This window comes from Corvus hawaiiensis, chromosome 13 (genome assembly GCF_020740725.1).
Source record: "Corvus hawaiiensis isolate bCorHaw1 chromosome 13, bCorHaw1.pri.cur, whole genome shotgun sequence".
NCBI classification, from domain to species: domain Eukaryota; kingdom Metazoa; phylum Chordata; class Aves; order Passeriformes; family Corvidae; genus Corvus; species Corvus hawaiiensis.
The window spans coordinates 14,116,924-14,140,455 of record NC_063225.1 but is presented as its reverse complement, the minus strand read 5'-3'; the positions used below and the strand labels follow the sequence as shown (position 1 = coordinate 14,140,455).

The 23,532-nt window shown below is 37.9% G+C and overlaps 1 protein-coding gene across 4 annotated transcripts in view; it reads right to left on the bottom strand.

The window, feature by feature from the left end:
- Positions 1 to 23,236, bottom strand: part of LIPC (lipase C, hepatic type) — a 52,827-nt gene extending 29,591 nt beyond the window's left edge. For 2 of the 4 annotated variants that reach the window (XM_048318126.1, XM_048318130.1), the window contains exon 1: positions 911 to 1,052. In XM_048318126.1, the coding sequence (XP_048174083.1) occupies positions 911 to 1,037 (127 nt within the window). In that variant the 5' untranslated portion in view covers positions 1,038 to 1,052. Of the gene's footprint in view, positions 1 to 910; positions 1,053 to 9,244; positions 9,377 to 23,016 lie in introns of those variants that run through there. The other 2 variants (XM_048318128.1, XM_048318127.1) reach the window with 2 other exon arrangements.
- Positions 23,237 to 23,532: the final 296 nt, after the last annotated feature.

The window sequence follows — 23,532 nt, the reverse complement described above, 5'->3', positions numbered from 1 at the left end:
CTCCAGTCCATTGCATAATTTCCTTTTCCTTCTGGTCCATCCCTTCAAAGCTGTGATAATATCCAGTAAACATTCATATCAGATCCTAATTTTTAAAAAACACATTGTGTTTAATATTTGCTTTAGAAAATATAGCCTGTTATTGCATTGTGCTGTTTTGTATGGACTGAGCAAATCCACATGCCCAGATAGGCAATTCAGATCTTCCTTGTCATATAGCAAAGCAACCAAACATAGCACATTGACGTGTGTTTTCCCAAGAAAGAAGCTGTGTGTGATGCTGTACATGGGACATTCATCCTGTCACCAGAGCAAGTTTTCTATAGCTGGAGACTCTTCAGTCTCCCTGAATGTCCTCATGACTTGACACTGAAAAACCAAACCAAGCCAAATTCATCATCACCTCTGCTAACTTGGTCAGTGATAAAAACAGTGATCTCGGAGTGGATACTGCTTTTTAGGCTGGAATAATGTGAATGGTTCAGTGCCAGCTGCCAGCACTGCCTTTGTCCACTGCAGAGTCAGCTCCAGCCAAGTTTGTTCTCGTTCATGTCTGCATCTTGGCTGAAGAATGACATTTCTGGTAAAAAATAGGAAGTAAGTTGAGCATCACCAGCATACTAATGAACCCCAAATTTCCTCACGGCTGCTGGTAGACCAATGAATCCTGCTGAATGAACCCCACACAGGGCAATGGTTTTCTTGGGCTTATCAAAGGCTCATTAGTGTAATGAAACCAGCATGGACAGTTGGACACGCAGCTTTTAGTTAAGGAAATGTGCAACAACTGCTTTGTGCCCTTTACTGACAGGGAATAATGATAGCAGAAATATTCTCTGTCACTCATTCACTGTTCTTGTGCTCTTCATATGGCCACGAGGAGAGGAATAAAGTGCATCCATACTGATACCTGGGACAATGTGGGAATTAATGATAACAGAGAGGCAAAGGTCTGTGCGTCCACATTTCCTGGCACAGCACGTCAGACTCTTGTCTGTGCTGCTGAGATTTTCCTCTCTAAGGTGCACATCATGCATCTCAGTTGTAATAACTGTAACTATTTTCTTTCTATTCTGTAATGAGAGAAGAAATGAACACAGAATGATTTTTAGCCAGGCAGTTACGGGTGTCATTTTGTTCTCTTTAAAAGCTAACACAGTATGTTTAATTTGAGAAAATCTGTTGTTCAAGATCAATAAAATGTTAAAAAAAAAAAAGGAAAGAATGTTGCAAGCAATAATTTTTTTACTGCTTGACCAGACACTTGAAAAATTTATTTCTGGCAGGAAAAAAAAGGATATATTTGAACCTAATTAATCAAAGAAATAGATCTTACTAGACTGAAACTACTGGGCAATAGATTTGGAGGATACTGGGGGAAATCTTGGTTAGTGAGTCTTTTTGTACTGAATGAGCATGTGAGTTTGGCCATGTGACACAGCAGACGTGAGACCTAGCTTGGGAAGGTTGCTGCTGTCTTCTCTTTTTTCCAACCTCTGGTTTAGAAATTAAAAAATCCCCAACTTTGTCCTGATAGAGTTTCTGATAGCTATAGCTATGGTAAACAAATTGATAGAATATTTGAATTATTAGATTTATAGAATTATTGATTTTCTATGAATTTTATGTAAATATTTCTCAATAGCAATTGAGAAATTATGTTTATTTTCCTGTGAATGAAAATGCTACTGTATTTCTGCCAAACTGTTAGGGGCGTACTAAATTAGTTATTTCTATAATTATTTATTCCGTAGAGCCTTAATAATTAAAGTGACTTTACCTTAACCTAAAGAAAGAAAGAAAAATAAATAACTTCAATCAACCATCAAGTGTGTGACAAGCCAGTGGAAAGTGGCAGAAGATGTTTTATGATAATTTAATTATAGAAAGGAACCCCCAGCTTATACTGAGCTAATTGATGAAAATAAAGTCAGAGAACTTTAAAGAAAAAAAACCTAAAACATCCCCCCCCCCACAACCCCCCTTGCACACTCCAACCCAATTTTAGTTCAGTGCTATGATTGTTGTCCTGCCTATTTTGAGTATTCCTGGTGCAATCTGGATAATGCAGAGAAAGTGAGAATTTATGATCAAATTCAACGTAGGGCACTATTTGGCTACTGTCGTTGGCAGCAATGGATAACTACCTCTGTTCTGCACTTTCCAGGCATCATGTCTAATATTGCTGATGGTACATTGCTGTGAATGCATTCAGTGATTAAATTGGCGTTTCAGACTTTGCTGTTTGTGAGGTTGGTTTGGGGGTTTGGGTTTTTTTTTGTGGTTGGATTCTCTTGTGGTTTTTTGGAGTTTTTTTAAGTGTATGTCTGATAATAGGTAATCCATATGCAGCTGTGTTGATAGCTGGTGTACATTATTGCTTCCCAGGCCCTGTATCTATCAGCTGGAGATACATCACAAGTTTTCGTGGGGGCTGGCTTGGTTGTTAGAAATGAAAGTGAAGCTATTTGTTGCCTTTCTTATTCATTTTGTTTTGCAGCAGAGTCATGGGTTTTGTTCAGATTTATGGGAGACTGCCTAGACTAAACAACTGCCATTGCAAGCAGCAAAAGTCACACTTTACTCAGTTCATTTTGAATTAGAACCATCTATTACCCCTCTACAGTGATTTTAATAACTCCCATAATTTTCTGCTATAGATTCACATAAAGGGCATGTTACTTTTTAAAAGAGAAATACGTGTTCTTCTACCTGGACCTGACAAATCTATTAGCCAAACCTTCCATTAACAGAAGAAAGAGCTTCCTTTATTTTGCACAGGTCCTTTCCTAACCTTTAAGGTAATTAGCTGTAATTATGCTTCTATGTAATGACAGTGCTGATATTCTAAGTATTCTTAATTTTAACTTTATGCAGCACTTACTCTAATTTTTGTGGTGCTGTACAGGTAGTGCCCTGTATTGTAGCCACTTTTGGGTTACATTTGTTGAAATACAGGGAGAACTATTCCTTAAAATGGATGTTCATTTTGTCCTAAGCATAGTTCTTAGTCTTTCAGCTTTATTGCTTCTTTTATTAGCAGCTTTACAATTTCCCTAATCCTGGACAAGGGCTTTTTGGGAATGGAAGTAGGGATTTTTTTTGGCTTTTATTAACAAACCTAATACTCTTACACAGGTATAAGCTTATTTTTGGGGACAGGCTCTGCTCCATATGCATTTTGTAGCTGCCACCCTATCTGAACAGAACTCTTCAGGACAAGTAGAATGATTCGCTAAAATAAAAGGTTTGCAATTGTTTGTACAACCTCTGTCATAGTGGTTCATTTTACAAAACCGTCCTAGGAGATCCTCAGCCACTCCTGTCAGCTGAACTTTGCTAGGCTTACACACTTAACTGACCTGTAATTTTCACATCAAAATAATTTTATGTGTATTTCCTGGTACATCAGACTGAACTTCAGAACATGCTGGAAGCATCCCAGAAATCACAAGAGAGATCACAAGGTCAGGGCAGTATTTCTCATGGTGCTTCAGTATGTTTGCAGTTCCAACTAGAATCAAGTGGAAATGAAGTAACTAATAATAAATTTGTCAAAAATTCATGACTTTTACATTTAGTTTTAATTGTTCTTTATCTGTTAGAGACTATTCAGTGATTTGCAGAATGGTCTCTGTTTCCTTCACATATGCAGAGTAATTCGCTTATTCCCAATAGAGGTCTCTGAGCTCAGCTTGTCTTGGCAAATTTAGATAATAAAATGTTATTTATCTGAAATATATACCTGAATTATATGTGGAAGAGAAAAGACATGTAATTTAAATATTTCCCTTCAAATTCTAGATAGAATTAAATTATTCCTTATTTTTAGAGGAGAAGTGGAGAATAGAAGGACTATAAACATGCCATGAGAAAATGGACTTCTAGTCCACATTCACTTATCTCTTTTCTCCCTGACATAAAGCTGAAAGAAACAATCCTTGTATGAGGTCAGAAGCTCTGATCACCCATTTATATTTCTGCTATCCTGAAGTCCAGGTGGAAACAGGTACGTAGTTCGTTCATCATCTTTTAAATGCATATTATTATCTACTATAATAAAGAAGAGTCCCCAGGCCAGTCCCTGCTGTGTTTGGAATGGAAGTTGAATGGGGAAAACTATGAAAAGTCTTCATAGATTCCTCATTCTGTTTCTCCAACAGGTTATTAATAAAACCTAAAAACTGTTTGAGTCATAATCTTGCTATAGTTCTGCTTGGATCATATATTCCTGTGGACACAAGGCATGTTCCATGGTGTGTCTGCAGTGCAAAATCATCCCAAAGGGCAGAGATGGCCTAGGGCTAGGTGTGGGGCAGCAGCAGCCACAGCCCAAAGGAGCTTCTAATTCCTTTATTCCTTCAGTCAGATAGCTGCTATGTTCTGTTGGATGTAGTTTGGCAGTAAAACATACAAAGTTTACTGTAGCATTTCAGCCTAGGGTAGAGAGCTGCTCCCTGGCACTGAAGCGCCCTAAACCTCCCAGGCAACAGATTACAGTTGTGTCAGCCTTCTTCATCCTGTCCTTGGCTCTGCAGGATGTGTCAGCAAACAGAGACTTTGGCCAGCGTGCAGAGAACGTGCCCGGACAATCCAGCACACTTTGCATATACAATGGATGTGGTGTAGGTGTGCAAACATACAGATTCCAATACAGCAGCAGTCCTGGGCCTCCTCCTTTCTTCCCACTCCTACAAGGCTTGTGACTTAACTGGTGCTGTGCTTTGCTCTGTGCAGCTTGGAAAGATAACTCTGTCTGGAGGCAGAAATTAAAAGGCAGTGTAGCTTTGAGATATTCATAAGAGCCTTTATGAGTTTAAATCCTGCTGCTGCTGTATTAGTTTGGGACTAGATGTGCCCAGGGCATGTTCTCTGAACATCTTTGTTTGAACAAGAGGCTGTAGTGGTTGTGCATGTGATGCTAGAAGTGAGTATTTAAGAAAGAAGTTGCTGACTCATAGACCTACCAGATAAAAGCAGTATTCAGAGAGGACACAATACCTGACCTTTTGCCAGTTTGAATATGAAGTTAACTTTCAGTAGGATTGTGCAGACTGTATTGAAAAGAAAAGCAGACTATCTTATGGAGAAAGAAACATGAAGTCTGGAGACAGAGACAAACTTTAAGCGACTTAAGGGATCTCTGATAAAACTATTGCTCAACAAATAAGGAGTTTGTTTGGAGGATTCTCTATTTGTATTGTTCTGTTTGTCTTTTAATCTAACTGCAAATTCTAAAAATTGTGAACAAAACATGTTAGTACACGGGGCAGTTTGACACACAGCACAGGAACTGTTAGCTGAGGCCCATAGTCTCGGTGGTGGAGGGGAAAACAACACCTTGGCCAAAGAAGCAAGAGAGCTGGAATCTGAGTCAATGGTAGTGAAAAATGGGAGAATAAACATCTCTTCAAACTCCAAACCTTATGGAGGATGCCTGTAATTTGCCTAGGTGGCTGGGCCTTCCTCTAAAAGCTATCTTGCAACAGATTAATTAAAGCAGACAAGCTTCATAGAATCACAGAATATGCTGAGTTGGAAGGGACCATCAGGATCATTGAGTCCAAGAATCCATGTGCCTGAGAGCATTGTCCAAATGCTTCTTGAACTCAGACAGGCTTGGTTGGTTTTTTTTTTGGTTTTTTTTTTTGCTATGGAGGCAAACCAGTCTCTTTATAACAGCTTCTGATGCTTCAGACAGGCAACCATTATGACAGAATGAAATACTTCTCCGTATTTAATTATCAAGTTTTTAATTTGAATTTATCAGGAGACTGGTTGAATAGAGTCTGCAAAATTGTCAGGCAAAGGAATCTTCTAAAAATAAAATGTTGTTAGCAAGATACTCAGTGTGCATAAGATGAAGGAATTTATAAATAGATTTGGGAAGAATTGAACTAATTATAAAATAAATCAAAGATAGATTTTTAGGGATATGGCCATGTTTCAAAGTTATTTTAAAGGAGCCTAAATCCCCACTGTGGAGATTTTGTCTCAATCTTTCTCTGGCACCAGGTATTCTCCAGCCTCACAATGACAGGCAATGATAGGAGAGAGCCTGTGTGGCAGGAAGCAGACACAGAGCTGTCTGCCAGCAGCAATCAAGTGATCTCATTATTAATGTGCAGCTTTTATCTCCTCCCATCTCCTTTTTGTTGTTGTTGTTTTTTGGTGGTGGTGGTTTTTTTTAAATCAGAAGTGTCATAAGTAGCCTCCCTGGAAAGTAAAGTGCATCCATCAATGGGGGTGGCTCACAGGAATCTGTTGGCTGGTTTGTGGTTCAGAGCAGGAAGGTTTTGCAGTGCAAGCTGCAATGGGAGCCGTGCCTGGTGGAGGGACACTGTGGGAACAAGCAGTAGCAAAGAGATGGAGTCAATGTGAAACCATTCAGTTTTGTGAGATCTCTGCCTCTGAGGTAATGCTACATTTCCTCAAACAAAATTTTACCTTCAAGGAGATGAAGGGGATTCTTTATAAAAATTTTTCCAGACATACCACCATGGGGAAGAATAAGGAAACAAACTGTACAAATTATTGGTTTAGAAAAAAAGGTTTTTCTGTTAATGATAATTTCTCACAAAATCTCACAGTGCTATGTAACTGTAAAGTATTGTATCCAATTACTTGCTGCTTGTTATGTTTCAGATGCAGTGTAAAATTTGTTTAGATATTGTAAACAACGTTGAAAAAAAGAACAAAATGATGTAGATTTGACATATCGGGTTTTTAAAAATAGAAGTCCTGCTCAGCCTGGCTGTTAGCCATTCATCTTAGTAATGAGACCTTTTAAAGTTGCTTTTGAGTGAAAATATATCTGGAAATAAAATTATTATCTGAATTTAATTGTATTATTTCAATTTCCATTCCAAGACCCATGATTTACTAATTCCTCATAATTGGAAACATAAGCCTTATTCTTATGTTCTCAATCCAATTAGATGATTAGAGAAGGTGCCTGGGCAAACAGTTTGTCTATGCCATGAGAGGAGAACTGAGACATAAATGGAAGTACAAGTGAGATGCAGCTATGAAAGGTTTTCGTTCAGCACCAGGATGAGTGAACTCGCTGGGAGTGCACTTTTAAAGCAACCCCCTGATCTCACCATGCTTTGGTTTGTAGTGGGGAGTGATCTGGGCACACAAAGCAGGCTCCTTACAGCATAATCCAACCAAAGCCTGTGCTTTTGGTGTGTAGCTAATATGCTCCAGCTTCCCATGGATCCTCATCCCCAGAATGAGAGTAGAGCCAGTCCAGAGTGATCCCCACCACTCCCCTCCCACAGAGACCTCTATGGGCTCATTTTGGTGTTTAACACCAAATGTCTCACTGCTACCTGCTCTTATTGCACTGTAGGACATCTTGCAGTGACATGATCTAAATGTGATGAATGATATAATTATAATCTATAGCAGGATTAATAGCTACTAGTGAAGAAGAAATAGGAGTTGGAGCAAACACAAAATATTTTAAAGAAGAAAAAATAGATTAAATAAAACACACTTCTGCTGTCTTTCTTATACACCATATTCTTTTAGTATTTAAATTCATACTCTCTTGGAAGCTGAGGGACACCATGGATTACATATGAAATTCTTTGTTCTGTTTTCATATTTGGTCACAATACTGCATTGGAGTGTGCACCAAAGCGGAAAGAAAATGTTCTTTTATTAATTGAATATTGGGGCCTTTTTCTTGCTTATCAGATTTTGAGAACTTATTTTCAGTCTCAAGTGAGATATTTAATAAAAATTAGTTTTAAACCCAGTGAAGAAGTAAAAAAAGAGAAGGAAATAAATCTCTTTCATTGCTTTCAAATTCCCTTGTTGGCATGCCATTTTCTATTACCTTCATTCATATTTTGCTACCGTATTGCAAGCAGCATTGACAGCCTGCCTTTAGTTATTCTTTATTTGCAGTTCTATTTGAGAACATGAATATTTTATCTGACTACTTCACAAGGCAAGAAACTTCTCAGGGAATTGTATCATTTAAGAACTTGGTTGGGATGTCAAGAGCATAGCTTGTTTTCAGGAGCTTAATCTTCATGTACTAATATGTTCAAGAATTGTCTTTCTGCTTTCTTACTATTCAGGACTGGAGATTGTGGGGAATGCCTGTATTTTACAAAACACCTAAATTTAATTTAAATCTCTTGAACGAATCTCTTTTTGTCACCTTCCTCTGATGGGATTATTTCCTTCCTGGGAACAAACTTGATAGAAATGGTGAAGTGACTGAAGTTTAGATTACATGTGATTTTTATGGAATGGTGCAAACTGCCAAAAACCACTGGGCTTGAGCAGATCCAGAAAACCGGAGTGGTCACATAAGGATGATGAATGTAGGCTTTTATGTAAAATTTTATCTGCTGCTCTTGAACACTTTTCTCCTGACTGTGGAAAGATACCTTGTTAAGAAAAGATTGTTGTAATTTATGAAGCATTTTGGTTTTGTATAACTCCTAATAGAGAAACTGAAAGTATCAGAAAGAAATACTATTTTTGGTTCAAAAAGTAAGGAATTGGAACATTTGGGTTTAGTAACAGTGGAAACTGCAAACAATTCTTGCCCTTTAGAATCCTGTTTACCATCTTATTCCATGATGAGTGGATAATGATCAGTGTAATTTCTTTTGTGTGGTGGCTGATATGTAACTGATGCACAGTAGATTACAATGTGTGTCAATGCTGATGAAAAGGGAAAACCAATTTTTCTAACAGAAAATGTCACTAAGAGCAGTTAAGATTGTATTCTGATATAGGAGAGAGATTTTAAAAGCATTATTTTAAACATGGCTACCTCAGCATTGTTTTCCTCCCTTTTGCATAGGTGATAAAGAAGACAAGCTGGTTATATACCTTGAAATTAGAGGTTAAGTGTGAAAAGCAAAGTCTGAAATTCTTTAATTGTTTGTTTTCTATGTACTTCATAATCCCCTGTTTTTTCCTGTAGCCTTTACTATGCTGACCCTCCCAGTTCACCAGGAGATGTACTGGCTGCCTGGAAATGTCAGGCAAACACCAAAGTGTGCCAAAGCAGATTCTTACAGGGTCAAATTCCTCCTCTGAGATAACAGCTGTTGTTCTAAAATATATTTAACGCCTTAAACATTTGAATTGATATATGCTAAAAGGTATGGAAAAAGTTCAAAGATACAACAGCAATACATGGGTCTCTTAACTTAGTGAAAGTGATTTAAAGTGAATAATCCTTAATAGCTGAAATTGTGAGCGAAACACTTACCAGTGCTCATACACAGCTGAGTTTGGTTGCTCATAAATACGCATTGTACATTTGGTTATTTTCAGTTGAAAGTTCTTCAGTGAGCAGGGTGGTACACATGCCTTCTAGTCCTGAGATACCAGAATCACAATCCTTCATGTCACAACAGCAAAAAGAGAGATTTTTGTTTTCAGTTCTCTAATTTTGCATAATTTTTTTGTTGAAGCAAGCTGAAAACCATATATAATGTCTCCTAAAATAAGCACTGCCCTCATTCTTTAAGTGTATTCAGCTCCTGTTTATTTGGTGAAGAGAATCTCTGCATGTATATCCAAGGCATCCCAGGACCCTGTTATGCTATCAGTGCCTGGCAACTTTTACTTAACTTTGTAACCTTATAAATGATTTGTCAATGAGCCAACTGGGTTAGAATTATCACAATGAGTTAGAAAATTCTTCTCTTTTCCTTTCTGAGAGTTAATTATGAGTTAGTAATGCTTGTTTCTGTAGAGAGGTTTGTCTCTGTGAGGGAAAGCGGTCCTGATACATTTGACATTAATTTCTGTCATAGTATTTAAAAGGCTTGATTCTAGTCAGATGTCCAGAGATTTACTTCCAGAATTCCCATTATCCTAATTAGTTTACCAGAATGAAACAACTCAATGCACTTCCAGGCAATTATTTCACCCTTCAGCTGCTGGCATGATACTAAAATAAATAGATCACGTCATTTATGCATTCCCAGAAATACACCTTGTTAGCTGTGCCCTGGAGTCAGGAAATCAAGTGTCTAAATAATGAAAATGCTACAAATGTGCATTGTTGAAAACTGTGAAAAAAGACTGAGACTCTGTTGTCAGCAAGTGTCATGTCTCAGTTTGTGGCACTTCCATTTCAAAAAGTGGAATACACAAATAAAAAAGGAGCGACCTTGATTCATCTTCATAATGTACTATCACTGAGCAAATGCAGGCCAGAATTTTTATGCTATTTGTATATTAGTTTTAGAGGAAATACATTGCTGCCTTCAGTGTGACAAAGCAAATGGTTCAAGAATGGAGCCAGGAGGCTAAAAAGAAGGATTCCAGTCCTCACACTGAATACTCTCATAGTACCTAGAGGCTCAGAGGTTTTTTGGTGTCTAATTTAAAGCAGAGGTAATAATACTGATCATGCTAAAATTGTGACCTTTGATGCTACTGGTGCTTCAGAGTTGGGGAGTTGTTCGTTAAAATATTGAGTGCTACTTTAAGGGTGGTATAAAATCGAAAGGGGCTGGCTGACCACTGCAGCCACAAAGCTGATGTGTTGTGTCACGTGGGACGGACTGATGCATATCCTAGGGCCTTATTCCCAGCTCTGTGAGCTGACACTTGGCTGTATGAAGATGTGTACAGTGGGAGAGTGCATTGCCAAGTGGAGCTGGTGGGGAAACTGCAGCCTCTGTGACAGACACAAACTTGAACACAGCTCAGAGTGACAGAGTCAGGCCCCAGTTTGGGTGAGGTTGTCAGCTTTCAGCTGGTGGGTTGCATGTCCAGCTAATGAAGAGCTGCCACTTGTCTATCTGTACTGAGCTGGGCCTTGGGTTTTTTCTAAAGCAGTGTTTGTTATGTGTTTCTCACTCTCTGCTTTTCACTTTGAAAGGAATGGTAGTTGGAGGCACATCTTGTGTATTGTTTTTTAAGGCTTCCAATTGTTTCCAACTTCTTGCCATAGAGGATAGTAACTTGGTGTTGGAGGTGAATCCTTTATGTTCCCACATAGCAAGTTCTACAACAAATATTTGCTGGTTTTATTTTGGATTATATGTTATTCTTTTGACTCCTGCTACAATTTTGCTTTTCTTTGTAGAAAATTTATCTCTAAAGGTCATACTGTCTGTTATCTCATACACCAAAAATAGCTGATTTTAACACATTTCTTTCTCCCCTCTTTCAAATAAATCCTTCAACTGCTCTGAAGCAGTGCTTTTGACTAATGAGAGCTATTGCCAGGCTTCCCTGTTATGACACTGTTAGAAATGTGCCTAACATACAAAAGTGATGGCTCGCTGGGCTTTCATCACTTCTTACCCACTATCACAATTAGAACCAGTGTTATATTTGGAGCTCAGTGATTCATTTCAGATCTCTCTAATTCTTGAGGGAGGCTGCTTGAGGGCAAAAATTCAGTTTTCATTCAGACTTGTCTTCAAAGTCCTACATAAAACACTAACTTAAAAGAACATCACTGTAACTGAGGTGGGGTATGAATTGTTGGTAACCTGGTAGAAAGGTAAAATATAGCACCACTACATTAAGTAAAACCAGATGCCTTCCTTTTCTGACAAAGAGTCTGTTTAGACATTTGTAGAATTCCTTTGTTTTGGAACAGTTTCATCGTATCTCTGCTTCTGTAGATCATTTGGTACATGGATCAGATACAATTTTATCTAAGGCCTATTCACATGCAATAGAGCAGTCCCGTGTTTCTAAAGAGGAGTGAGTTCTCTGATTCCTCCAAAGATGTTAGCAAATTCTGCACCATATTGAGTGCCCTTTGGCTGCAGGTGAAGAATTCAACAGCTTGTGGGAGTGCTAATTAGTGCTAATAATAACTTCAGTGACCTGCCTTGGCTTTAAAATGCCTGACAGAAATTGCCCTGTCCTTGAAGGATAGAGATTTTGTTTCCGTGTACGTCTGATTAGGGATGCTCATGCCTACATGTTTCTGTGTTTAGTGATCACACACAATTAGCAGGTGGGTGCTTGTGTGTGAATGAAAAATAAGTGGGTGGTGTTGGGGAATCAAGAGGAAAAAAAGGCAAAAAAACCTCCCAAAAATACTATACCAGAATTCCATCATTAAAGGGATTTCTCTTGTAGGCAAAATAGCCTTATTAAATCAAGAATTAGTAATAGGAAAAGCATTAGATTAGGAATTGGATTATTCAAAATTAAACTTTGTCTCTCTAATTTTGGTACTTTTTCCATGGTTACTATGCTGAAATATGTATGGAGGGTCTGAGGAAAATGAAAGCTATAATTTGAGCAAGTACATAAAAAGCTCCAAAGTATGAAATTTTCATTTCATCTGGATAATAGGTTGCTGATGATGCAGAAAACAATTGTGTTTTCAAGGGCATTGCCCTGGACCTTTCTAATACAAATTTTATTTACACTAGCCAGAAAAATGAATTACAATACTTTATGAGCTGGAATGATAAATTAGGGGTTTTTCTGACTTCCCTTTCTTTTGCTAAAGTGATTTTTGACAATCAGTCAAAATAGATGAGAGAAAAGGATCTTTAAAATGCTAATAGAGGCTTAATTGGATGATGGAAACCTTGGTAAGGTAGCAGATTTATTTATTTTTTAAACTGAGGATAAAAATTTAAAGTTTAAAAAAATGTGACTCAGTGTTTAGCTCCTAACTAGACATTTGGCTTCAGTGCTGCCCAAGCAACTCTAAGCAGACTTCTTCCCTATCTTGCTGCCACCCACTCACTTCTGACCTCCTGTAGTCCCATTGTCCCAGCACAACTGGTCACTTAGTTGCAGAGTGAACAAGATCAGGGAGCTTATCCAGATAAAAAGTAGGATGACCAAGAAAAAATAGGATTGTTTTTCAACTGGATCAGTTTCCAAGCTTGATTGGCAAGAGAGACTGTAGAATTATTGTATGACTCCAGGGAACTGTACTGGTACAGTGGAGAGCCTTATGAAGTACATGCAGCAGTGGCCAGAAGCAAGGGCTTCTTAAGTTGTCAATGTCACCAAGTGTGTCATGAACTACAGTCCTTCCCTTTACATTAAGATGTCTGCCATCACTGGACACAGGTGAGGTACAAAGCTCAAAAAAAATCAAGTATTTGAGGCCTTGCTTTTCCCCAGAGCTGCACAGGTGCAGAATGTCTTTTGTCTCATTTTGGTTACACTGTTAAAGAGCATTCTAGAAATCAAAGAGCAAAGAATATTCACATTTGATTGCCTTATTACAGTCAATTAAGCTTACTCAGGATCACAGTTGTGTATTGAGGGACTAACTTGCTGCACAGCAAGAGGGAAAGTATTGGTTAACTGCATTTTCCAACTACCCACACCCTCCCAGAGTGTGCAATATACAATCAATGTAGAAATACCAAGGCGGTATCAGCTCACAGAAAGTCCATGGGGAAAGCTACAACGTTTTAATGAAATGAAGGGGTATCTGAAACAAGCAGTCTTCCATCTGGAAATTCTAGGAATCTGGAGTGTTCTGTACTACAACAGTTAAGTTGTGTGGCTGTGTTTACTTTGAAAAACAGAAATACAGGTAGCCAGTAGCTGAATTGTGACTTAAAGTAGATTACGGACTGTAATCTGTAAAAGATCCTTCAATAACTTGTTAAAGACCCAAGATTCATTTGTTTGGATTGCTCTGGACTTGGTCCAGAATGTCTAAAAGGGAGATCAGAAGCAATGAAGTGCTGGGTTTGCAGGGTGCTAAATGCTGCTCTGACGCCTGTGTTGTGAGACATCCTTCTCAGCTCAGAGTACCCAGTCCCTGAGCAGATGCCTGAGAATTTGGTTCCCTTCTGCACATCAGGATTATCATATTTAAAGTATCCAAAGTGATTTTTTTTTAAAGCCAGTTTAAGAACTAGCATTGATACTTCATAGATTGAAAATAACTAATAATTTAAATATTTTTGGTAGGCCCATAAATATCAGCTCTTTGATGGTATTCAGGGGAGTAACATTTCATTTAAATGAATAGCAAGAGACATCTTAAGGCCAAGCAGTTATCATCAATGGAATTAATTGACTAGCACTTAATGTTTTGTAAAATTGAACATTTTTAATGAATATACACAATCTTCATAATCTAGAATAGAAAGATAGAAAGGGGCATGGGATCATAAGAGAAATCCAAATTCAAAGTGTAAATCCTATGAATTTACTAAAATTCCAGAATCTCAGTGGTGGTTGTGCTAATTTCTGTTACCTAAAATTCCAGATAGAACACATTGTATTCAGCAGCCCTTCCCATTGCCACTTCCTGTGAGCTATGATTTAGGGAGATTAAACAGTAAGCAGCACAAGTGTCTCCTCTGGGAGCTGGATCAAAGACTCTAAGTTTGCTCCAATTCCAAATCTACATTGCTTTCTTTAGGGTGACGCTGACACTACCAAGCCAGAAGGTGCTGAGGGACACATTTCTTGGCTGATGTTTCTTACATAAGTTACAGTTCCTTTAAATTAACATATTAAAGTAAAAGATCTCATTGTGGTCACAGGGCATGTGGAAGGAGACTAAGGCTATTTAATGGCATGCATCAGGATCGTGCTGAACTCCTCTCTCCAGGAAACAGTGTGGAAATTGCTCTTGGGATGGAGGTAGAGTTCTGGCAGAGAGGAAAGGCACTTTAAGTTTTCGGAAAAAGTGAATCCTAAAGGTATCTGTGCACTAAGAAACATGTGGAAACCTCGCAACGCTCTGTGGGACATGCTGTCCTGGTGTAGAATGGAGGCTGAAGTGTAGTAAGCAAAATCTCATGTTTAGCACACCTTCTCTGTGTATTTCACTGTGTTTGAAATGCTGTTACCTTATTGGCTAGAGGAATGCTTTCAGGTTTCTTTTGTCTCTGCCAACCTTGGTGTGCCCCAGAGAGCAGTAAGCACAGGTCAGCTGAAGGCCCGGCTGCTCTCACTGTTCCATTGCAGAGCCCTGCAGTCAACCATGGTGCCTGGGGATAATGAGGCACTCACTGCCCAGTTGGAGTAGAGATGGCTGAATTACTTTGTAGTGGTCAATGAAAACCAGAAGAGTAACTCCAGCACTGCACACTGAAATGTTTAGTGTGGGCACATTTTCAGAGCTTTATTGGGTAAGCTATGGACAAGGATTTCTGATAAAAACACCTCGTTAGTACCTCAGCTTTCATGACTGTTTGATGTCATCTACTAAGAAAACAATGATTTATGATGTTCCTACAAAGAAACTGTCCCCAATTAAAAGAACAAGCTCTAATTTCTATTCCTGGGTAAGCAGAAGGTAAGCATGATGGATAGAGAGCACAGTAGATTTTCAAATGATGTGCCAGCTGGCTTTCTATGTAGTTTCTAGTTCTGCAGAGATCCATTCACTAATGCTTTATGCTGGTAGCTGAATGTTTTATATTTGAATATTCTGAGTTTCCTTCTTTCTTTCTTTTAGGTCTAGACTCTAATTCTACAGTCCACTCTGCTCATTTTTGTACTTACAGAAAACCAGGCCAGAGAATTAACTATAATCTAGTCACAGTTCCCTCCATTTGCTCTGTTTCTTGAAAATATACAAAAACTGCTTTGGAGTTATTTTCAAGTGTCAGAGAAAACTCCATTTGTCTCCTGGTTGCAGTTGGTCCTTAACTTGAAAAGCAGATTTGGAGAATCCTGCACAAGTATAGTCTCTGAAAGTCTTGTTCTTGAGGGTGAACCTCTGCTCTGGGTCATGCTTCATCCAGTTTACTCTCATTTGCATAAACACATTAAATGCAATTAGGGCTGTCAGGTTTCCTTGTAGTTTAGCTAAGCCCTGTGGTATAGGTGGTAATTTATGTGTTGTCATAGACAAGCTATTTTAGTCAGGATCAGTTATGAAATTGTTCAGATATTTGAAAGGTCATAAAGGTGCTGCCTCTAGTGAATCACAGAAGAGGGATATTGAAGCATTAATAGGGACTGGAGTCTAGGACGAGACATTAAAAAGGAGTTCTAGTAGATACTAAGGACTTGATTCAATACCTGTAGAAGGTTTTGGGGCATTTTTACATAATTTAATCCAGTAAGAAAGATGAATAGTTTACAGAACATGTATTTGGCACAATAAACTGGAGGTTAAGCCATTTCCATATGTCCTAAGAGCACTGCTAATTCATATTGTTATTTCTTCCTCACAGTTCAGGCACTGAAAGTAGTGTTCTGCTTCAGTAAATAGTAATCAGTTTCAGAAATGCAGTAGCTTTCAGGTCTTTCTGAAAAAAATGATAAGGGTTTTCAATAGTATCCAGCATTCTTACAAATAATTAAACTTAAAATTTTTTTTGGAAGATTGTAAGCTCTCTGGTGAAAGCATTGCCTGGATAGTACCATTCAAAATATTTTTTTTGTAGTGAATAAAAATTGCCCAAACATTTCTTCCTTAAAAAGAAAATCAGAATTTCTGCCATGTCCCTTCTTTTCCCAGTGTCAGATCCTTAAAAGCAAACCTGGAAGGCATTCGTACCGTCATCCTAAGTCAAAAGTACAAGTGACATAAATATGAAAACTAGCAGTACTATTTCACCACAACAGAAAAAAAAAATCAAATGGAAATATAACAAACCAAAATACTAGCCTCTTTAATCAAAAATATAAGTTCCTAACATCTTTTTTTTTTTGACAGAAAGTCCATAAAATTTAATTATTTGTGTTTTTATAACTCATAGAATTCCAGTCAAAGATAAGTTTTGGACAAGTTTTGGTCTCAAGACATGACAATTACCTGGACAGTATATTAATTATAGAGTGATTTGCCTGGTAAATAAAACAGAAGGTATTTTGATAGTTATATATATATATATGGTTTTTTGATTGGTTTTGTTTGGTTTTGGTTTTTATTAGTACAACTAAGGAACGCATGCACACCACTGCCATTTCAATTTGACAGAACCTCTAATTAGAATGACTTTGGGAAATGCAGGTTGGCAAACATGGAGTTAAACTTTAATTTATGTCCTCCAACATCCCTTATGACCCATTGCTGATGAAAAGGAGAAGAGTGGTGCTTGAAAGAGTAAATAAATTCTTCAGTCCGATACTGCAGATTATTTTGAGCCTGAGATGCATGAAGTAGAGCAGAAGTAATCTAATATAGACAAGATTTTAAAATGAAAAATTTCCTCCCAGTGGTGTTTCTGTATAATGGTTTACAAAGTTAGCATTAAGATATGGGAGAACATGCCAGTGTAGCAGAATTTTAGGGCAGTTTGTCAACTCCAGACACAAAGCAAAATCAAACATATGTGTATGTTCTTATTTTTGTCCTTGGACCTGCTCTGTCATCATCTCCTCCATGGTTCATCTCCTCCCTCTGTAAGCAATATACAAATTTAGAAAATGCTTTTTGGAACAAATATTTCAAAACAGCAGAACTTTAAAGGTTTCTGTCAAAATTTGGGTTTTCAGATTGGACATGCTGCTTTAATTCCAGAGAGCATTATGTATATAAACACCTTGTTTCCCCATATTCAATACTTCTAGATCTCTTTTTTGTCATTTGTTGCACTTGGAGCAACACCAGGAACTCTGGATGCCAAATAGAAGCCCAAATATAAACAGTATTATTGATAAAAGATTCAAATAGATTTTACTGGACTGGGCAAGCAAAGCAGAGAATTTCTGTAATTTTAGCCAACAGCTCCTGTTTGTGCAACCATCTTGTTTTAGAAGCATTTCACCACCAGCAAAAGCTTTTGTTGGCTGATTGTAATGGGTATGTGGAAGGGTGTGCAATCCTATGCAGTTAATGCTTTCTGAGAATATTAGCAACTGTAACAACTTTTTAAAAATTGAAAGGAACAAGAAAGAAAGTTGTTATAGTAATGTAGTTTTAAAACCAGTGTATTTCTCTAAAAGAAAGGCTAAAAAGTGGGAAAGAAGTAATTTTAACTTGGAGCACAGACATTAAACATTTTTTTTTTGCAAGAGTCATAATTCACATTTGGCTTATGGCCAAAGCAGTGAACTTTATCACCCAGTCTTGGCATGTGCAGATAGATGGTCCCTTCTGTCTCTTTTGCCAGTTATTGCTCATGTTGCCAGGAAATCTTAATCATGCTGCTTGGAAGTGGCTGCTGGCCCACCCACCTGCTGCCAGGCTATTCCGCTGTATGAGGAGTCTGACTTAGCTTCAGCAAATGGGCTCTTCACTCTATCTAACATATAGGAAAAAAGGTCACTGTGCTAAGGCCACCCAAGGGGACCATATGGTGTTAGGAGTTACATCACCACTGTTGCACTGCTGTTGATGCAACCCTATTAATAACCCTGAAGCTTCCCATGGACGTGGCATAACTAGGTTTTCTAAAAGGAAATGTGTAATATAAACCTAGAGTGAACCACAAAATAAGAAGAAAAGAAAAATGTTCTCTTTAATAATGAGTAATAGAATTGTTTGTGTTGGAAGGAACCTTAAAGATCATCTAGTTCCAACCCTCCTGCCATGGTCAGGGATGGCCCTCATAGGTCAGGGTGCTCAGGGGCCTGCCCATCCAACCTGGTCTTGAACTCTCGCAGGGATGGGGCATCCTCAACTAGGCAACCTCTTCCAGTGCATCACCACCCTCTGAGTAAAGAATTTATTCCCACTATCTAATGTAAAATTACCCCTTCAGTTTAAAACCACTGCCCCTTGTCCTGTCACTATCTGCCTGTATAAAAAGTCCCTCTTCCTCCATTTTATAAGCCCTTTTAAGGGCTTATACTGGAAGGCTGCAATGAGGTCTCTCTGGAGCCTTCTCCAGGCTAAACAACCCCAACTCTCTCAGCCTGTCTTCATAGGAGAGGTGATCCAGCCCTTTGATCATCTTTGTGGCCTCCTCTGGACCCACTCTAACAGGTCCACGTCTTCCCTGTGCTGAGGATCCCAGAGCTTGATGCAGTTATGTTTTTATTGATACTTATTTTGCATTAAAACTGTGTATATGTATTTAGAAATAACTGTAGCCTTCTCTAGTTTGAGAGGAAAAGGAAGACAATCAGTTAAGAAGTTAGATTGCAGTGCCACATTACCAAGAACAATTCTGTATGTTCAAGTTTCTCTAGTGTCATATGTCAGCACTATTCAGACAGCAATAGTCAGAAGAATGTAATGCTCAAGTCAAATGAATTGCAATCCACTGGTGAATTTAAGCTCCTCATTCAGATGTTCAGTCACTTGCTTTAGCAGAAATATTGAAAGTTGTTTCATGCATGGATAGCTCCTTTGTCAGTCAGGTTCCTGTTATTGTCTCTCTTCATGGGAAAAGCAGAGAGCCTTCTGTTAGTTAAACTATGGTTATATTTTGGACCTTGTAGTGAAAATTTATGTCTGAAATTATGTTCCTAGATTTTTCCAGATGACAAAAGGAAAAATGACTGGTTTCGATTATAGAAATTTTTCTAGCATTCTGAGACTCATGAAAGCAATGCAAATCTTGAACACAGCCAGTCAGAAAATGGCAGCAAATAGTTTTGCAGAACTTTTCCTGATAATATCATAACATAGATCATTAGTGTAACTGGTATCTGAACTTTCAAATTCCAGGACTTCTTGGACCATTATTTTGGTATGTCGTAAAATTTAGCTCCTGCATCCCTCTTTAAGTGATCTAACTAGAAGTGATGTGAATTTAAACTTCAGAGGTGATCAATAAGTCCATTGAAGTAAATAAGAAATATTAATGATTTTTAGACTTGTTTCTATGGGCTAACTTTAGTTCTCTATCTCTACAGTTTAAATGGATTTGGAATCTTCTATGCTTTTTGTGTTTCTAATAGGTTTTCAGCTTCAGGTAGAAATTATTATTTTGTTAGCTTTTTGATCTGATAGGGTATACTCCACACATTGCATTTGGTTGAGGAATTTTATATAGACTTTGATATATATATAGATAGATAGATAGATAGATAGATAGATATATGCTATACCAAATGTTTCTTTTATCTGTAATACATTTGGGGAATAAAGAAAACATAACAGCTATTCAGATTTCTGCATAATCCACTCCTATGGCCTATGTATAATACTAAGGTGATGACAGCCCTGTAGTACGTAAAACACGGCAGAATTGGATGACAGCTAAGATGTTACCTTCTCTTTTGGGCAAAAAAGTGCAGCTCAACTGCCAGCTGTGAGACTGTCGGGTAAGAAGTGCTAGCTCAACACCATGTATTTTCATGTCAACTACTGTATAGCTGTGCTCTGCACAAGGAAGTGGAATAATGGAAAATATTCCCACCTAGTTTTATGTTTACAGGAGAAGAATCAAAATAAATAAGAGCTTATGTTGAAATATTTTTCACATGCTTGTAGAAAGAATCATCTTGGCTCAACTTCAGGGATATTATTTTTAGGTGCTTATTTCTTGTTCTGGGATGCTACTTTTAGATAATGAACCTTTGCCAAAAATGCCAAACTTCTTTCCTGCTGTACAAATGTACAAGAAAACCATGGCATTTCAGAAACCCTCTGTGGTTTTTAAGAATAACCCTGTGTGTGTTTTAAATTTAGTGTTGTCTTTGCTTGGTAATGCACTCCATCTTATTCTACATATTTAAGTGTAAAATAAGAACCTACAATATACATTTTTGTACATAACTTGATCAAAAATACTTACACACACTTATCTAAAGTTTACCTGGTGCAGCCTAATTCCTATAAGTTCTGATTTTGTAATGTGATTTCTTTTACTGTGTAGGTGGATACAATAATATGGAAAAAAAATTGAAGCAGTTGTTTATTTTCTGGGTACAAATGAATGAGTAAGACCTTTACACAGTGATTGTTCTTTTAGAGAATGGCTCTCTCATACGTAATTGCGTGTGCTAGAATTATGTACCAGACACTCATCCCTGAGGAGGCTTTGCTGTTCCTGATAGTTGTGCTGTTCTGTGCTGCAGTTCCTGATAAAGCAAGAACAAACGAGATCCAAGGTAGAAGGATATCCAGGTAAAATAGATACAGTGCTCACTGAAAGCTGTCTCCACTTGACAGCATTACAAGGCCTCTTATGTAGAGCTAAACGCTTTGCTCCCTTCCACAGTGTGAGGTAATGCCTTACTGTCTTTTGCATCTGCCATTGTGGCAAATGAATCTGCCTTACTGAGAAGTGAAATGAGGAAAAGGACTCCCTGAGGTTGCCAGGTGCAGCCAACGCACACAGAACAAGCAGAGCTTTGCTGACAAGTCAAATGGTTACAGAAATAAGGCAAGCTTTTGAGAACTGGAAATCATGTTATCTTCTGGCCGTAGTTGGTGTGGCTGAGGTTGGATTGGAGAAGGATAACAAGGAATACACATTAATGCAAATGGACAGTTGGAATTAGAATTGCACTGATTTAAAGCTGACAAGAGATGAAGGTCTGAGTTCAGCATAATGGAATACCAGGGTCTTTAGCCTTGTAACTACTCCCTGTAGCAGATCTAGTTAGGCTGTGAGTAGCCTCTGGAAGAAAATAAAGTAGATTTTTTTTTATTTTTAGAAATAAACCTTCTCTGCTTCTTGAATTGGTCTCTTGCCTCAACACACTATGAGCTGGGCGTATCTGCTAGTGCAAATATGACATGTGACCTGTTGTTCGTGGCCTGCAATTGAGGTTTTAAACTGCAGAATGAGCAAACAAGTGAAGTCCATGATACAGGAGTCCTAGGTCATGAGAGGAAAGGGGGATGGAGAGAGTGAAGTGACTGACCTTGCTATAAATGGTGCCACAGGTCGTGGGGGTAGGAAAACATGAGCTGCATGAGGCAGGACCTGTGACTGTGAAAGAACAGGAGGACAGTGGCTTCCTCTCTCTGCTTTGTGTATCTATGGGGAACTAAACTTTGACCACACAGTTGAATCTGAATAGATCCAAGCAAAGATGATGTGAGAAGCCTCAAACTAAAGTTAGTGCTCTGATTTTAGGTTCTCTCAAAAATACAAAATTGGTCAATATTTCTAAATAGCTTTTTAAGGTTCAGTGACTGTGAAGGATGTGCAGGCTTTGTCTGGTAAACCAAGACAAGTTATGGCATTAATTGAAATTTCTCATAGTGTTTTAATTCAAGGTTTTTATATTGTTCAAAGTTAAACCCAAGGGGAAATTTAATGTGCAGAATCAAAGAAAGGTGGTTGTGCCTCCTGTAGATTGAAATCATTATGCCTGTTGCATATAAAGCATTTTTATAGGACATGGTTTCTAAAACTGTTAATATAAATTAACATAAATACAAAACACAGCTGCTGTAAGGGGCCATACTTCCGTGAATGAGCATATCTTACTTTATTTCCAGCCAAGGAGAAAATGACATTTATCCCCTCCAGACTTAGAGTATTAAAAATGCAGTTAGAGAAGAAAAACTAATGCTTGCTTTGTATACATCAATAATGAAGTCAAACACGGAATTGTCTTTGTCGCATCTTAGAGGTTTTAAGAAATGCAGTTGTTTGATAATGCTGTCTTACTCAGCAGTCACACAGATACTGACATAATGTGCAGTGTCACAAATGCATAGAAAATTGTTTTAAAACCATGCCAGTGATAAAGATCCTTTGCAGTACTGCTTGACAAAATATACTGCAGATGTATCTCTTTCACTCAAAGATATTCTTCTCTATCACTTGAGATGAAAGGCAGTCTGCATTAGGCAACTCAGAAAATGAAAGCTTAAACACTGTCAGATAGCTGGAAATTTTGATTTATAGTAGGAGACTGAATCTATCTCACAGAATACTTCTAGCCCAAGAATATTATAACATTACCAATTCAGTGAATATTTTCAAATTAATACATTTTAAAAGTAGCTTCATCAGAAGTTTCGTTAAAGGTCAGATTACCTTACTTTTGTAGTCTCAACAGGTAGGGATTTCCACTGGGAAATATTTGTGGTAATTATGAACAACTACATTTTCCAACAAATACAGACAGGTATAAATGCCATATTTTAAGGAACATAGCACCCAAACCCAACATGCTGATGACCAGACAGTCAATACTACTGAATTTTTATAGGATAAACATTTTTTAAAAGTTCATGATCAGTATTTATATTTGATAGTATATTACCTTGTTTCTTTCCTTCATATGTATTTGCTGAGACGATGATACAAGAAAGCAATAAAAATGAAAGACGTTGCAAACTTTTCATTTTTTCTTTCTTTGAGAGTTCTGCTAAAGTCTGCCAAGAGATGGGAACAGGAAAGAATTAGCAATGATTTGCAAAAAATTCTTTGCCCATTAATCATTAACTTTGATTTCTTCTGTCCCCTGCTCCGGTTTTTCCTTTTATGGAAGTGAAATTGGAATTTGCCTGTTTCCAAACTCTTCATTTTTTTTATGCCACTTGTGGCAGAAATAATTTGGAGCTGGATCCTCCTACCTTGCTCAACAGTGCTCAGCTCTGAACACAGACTTGAAGGCATTTGTTCTCTGGAATGCTGCTAAAGGCCAGGGTAACCAGCTTGAATTCAGCTGGTCAATAGCTCGGTCTGAGCACATTGCAAAGTAAGGGCCAGAGCTGAAGGTTATTCTAAATATTTCATTAACATAGACAAATCCCAGCAAGGCAATCATAAAAATTTT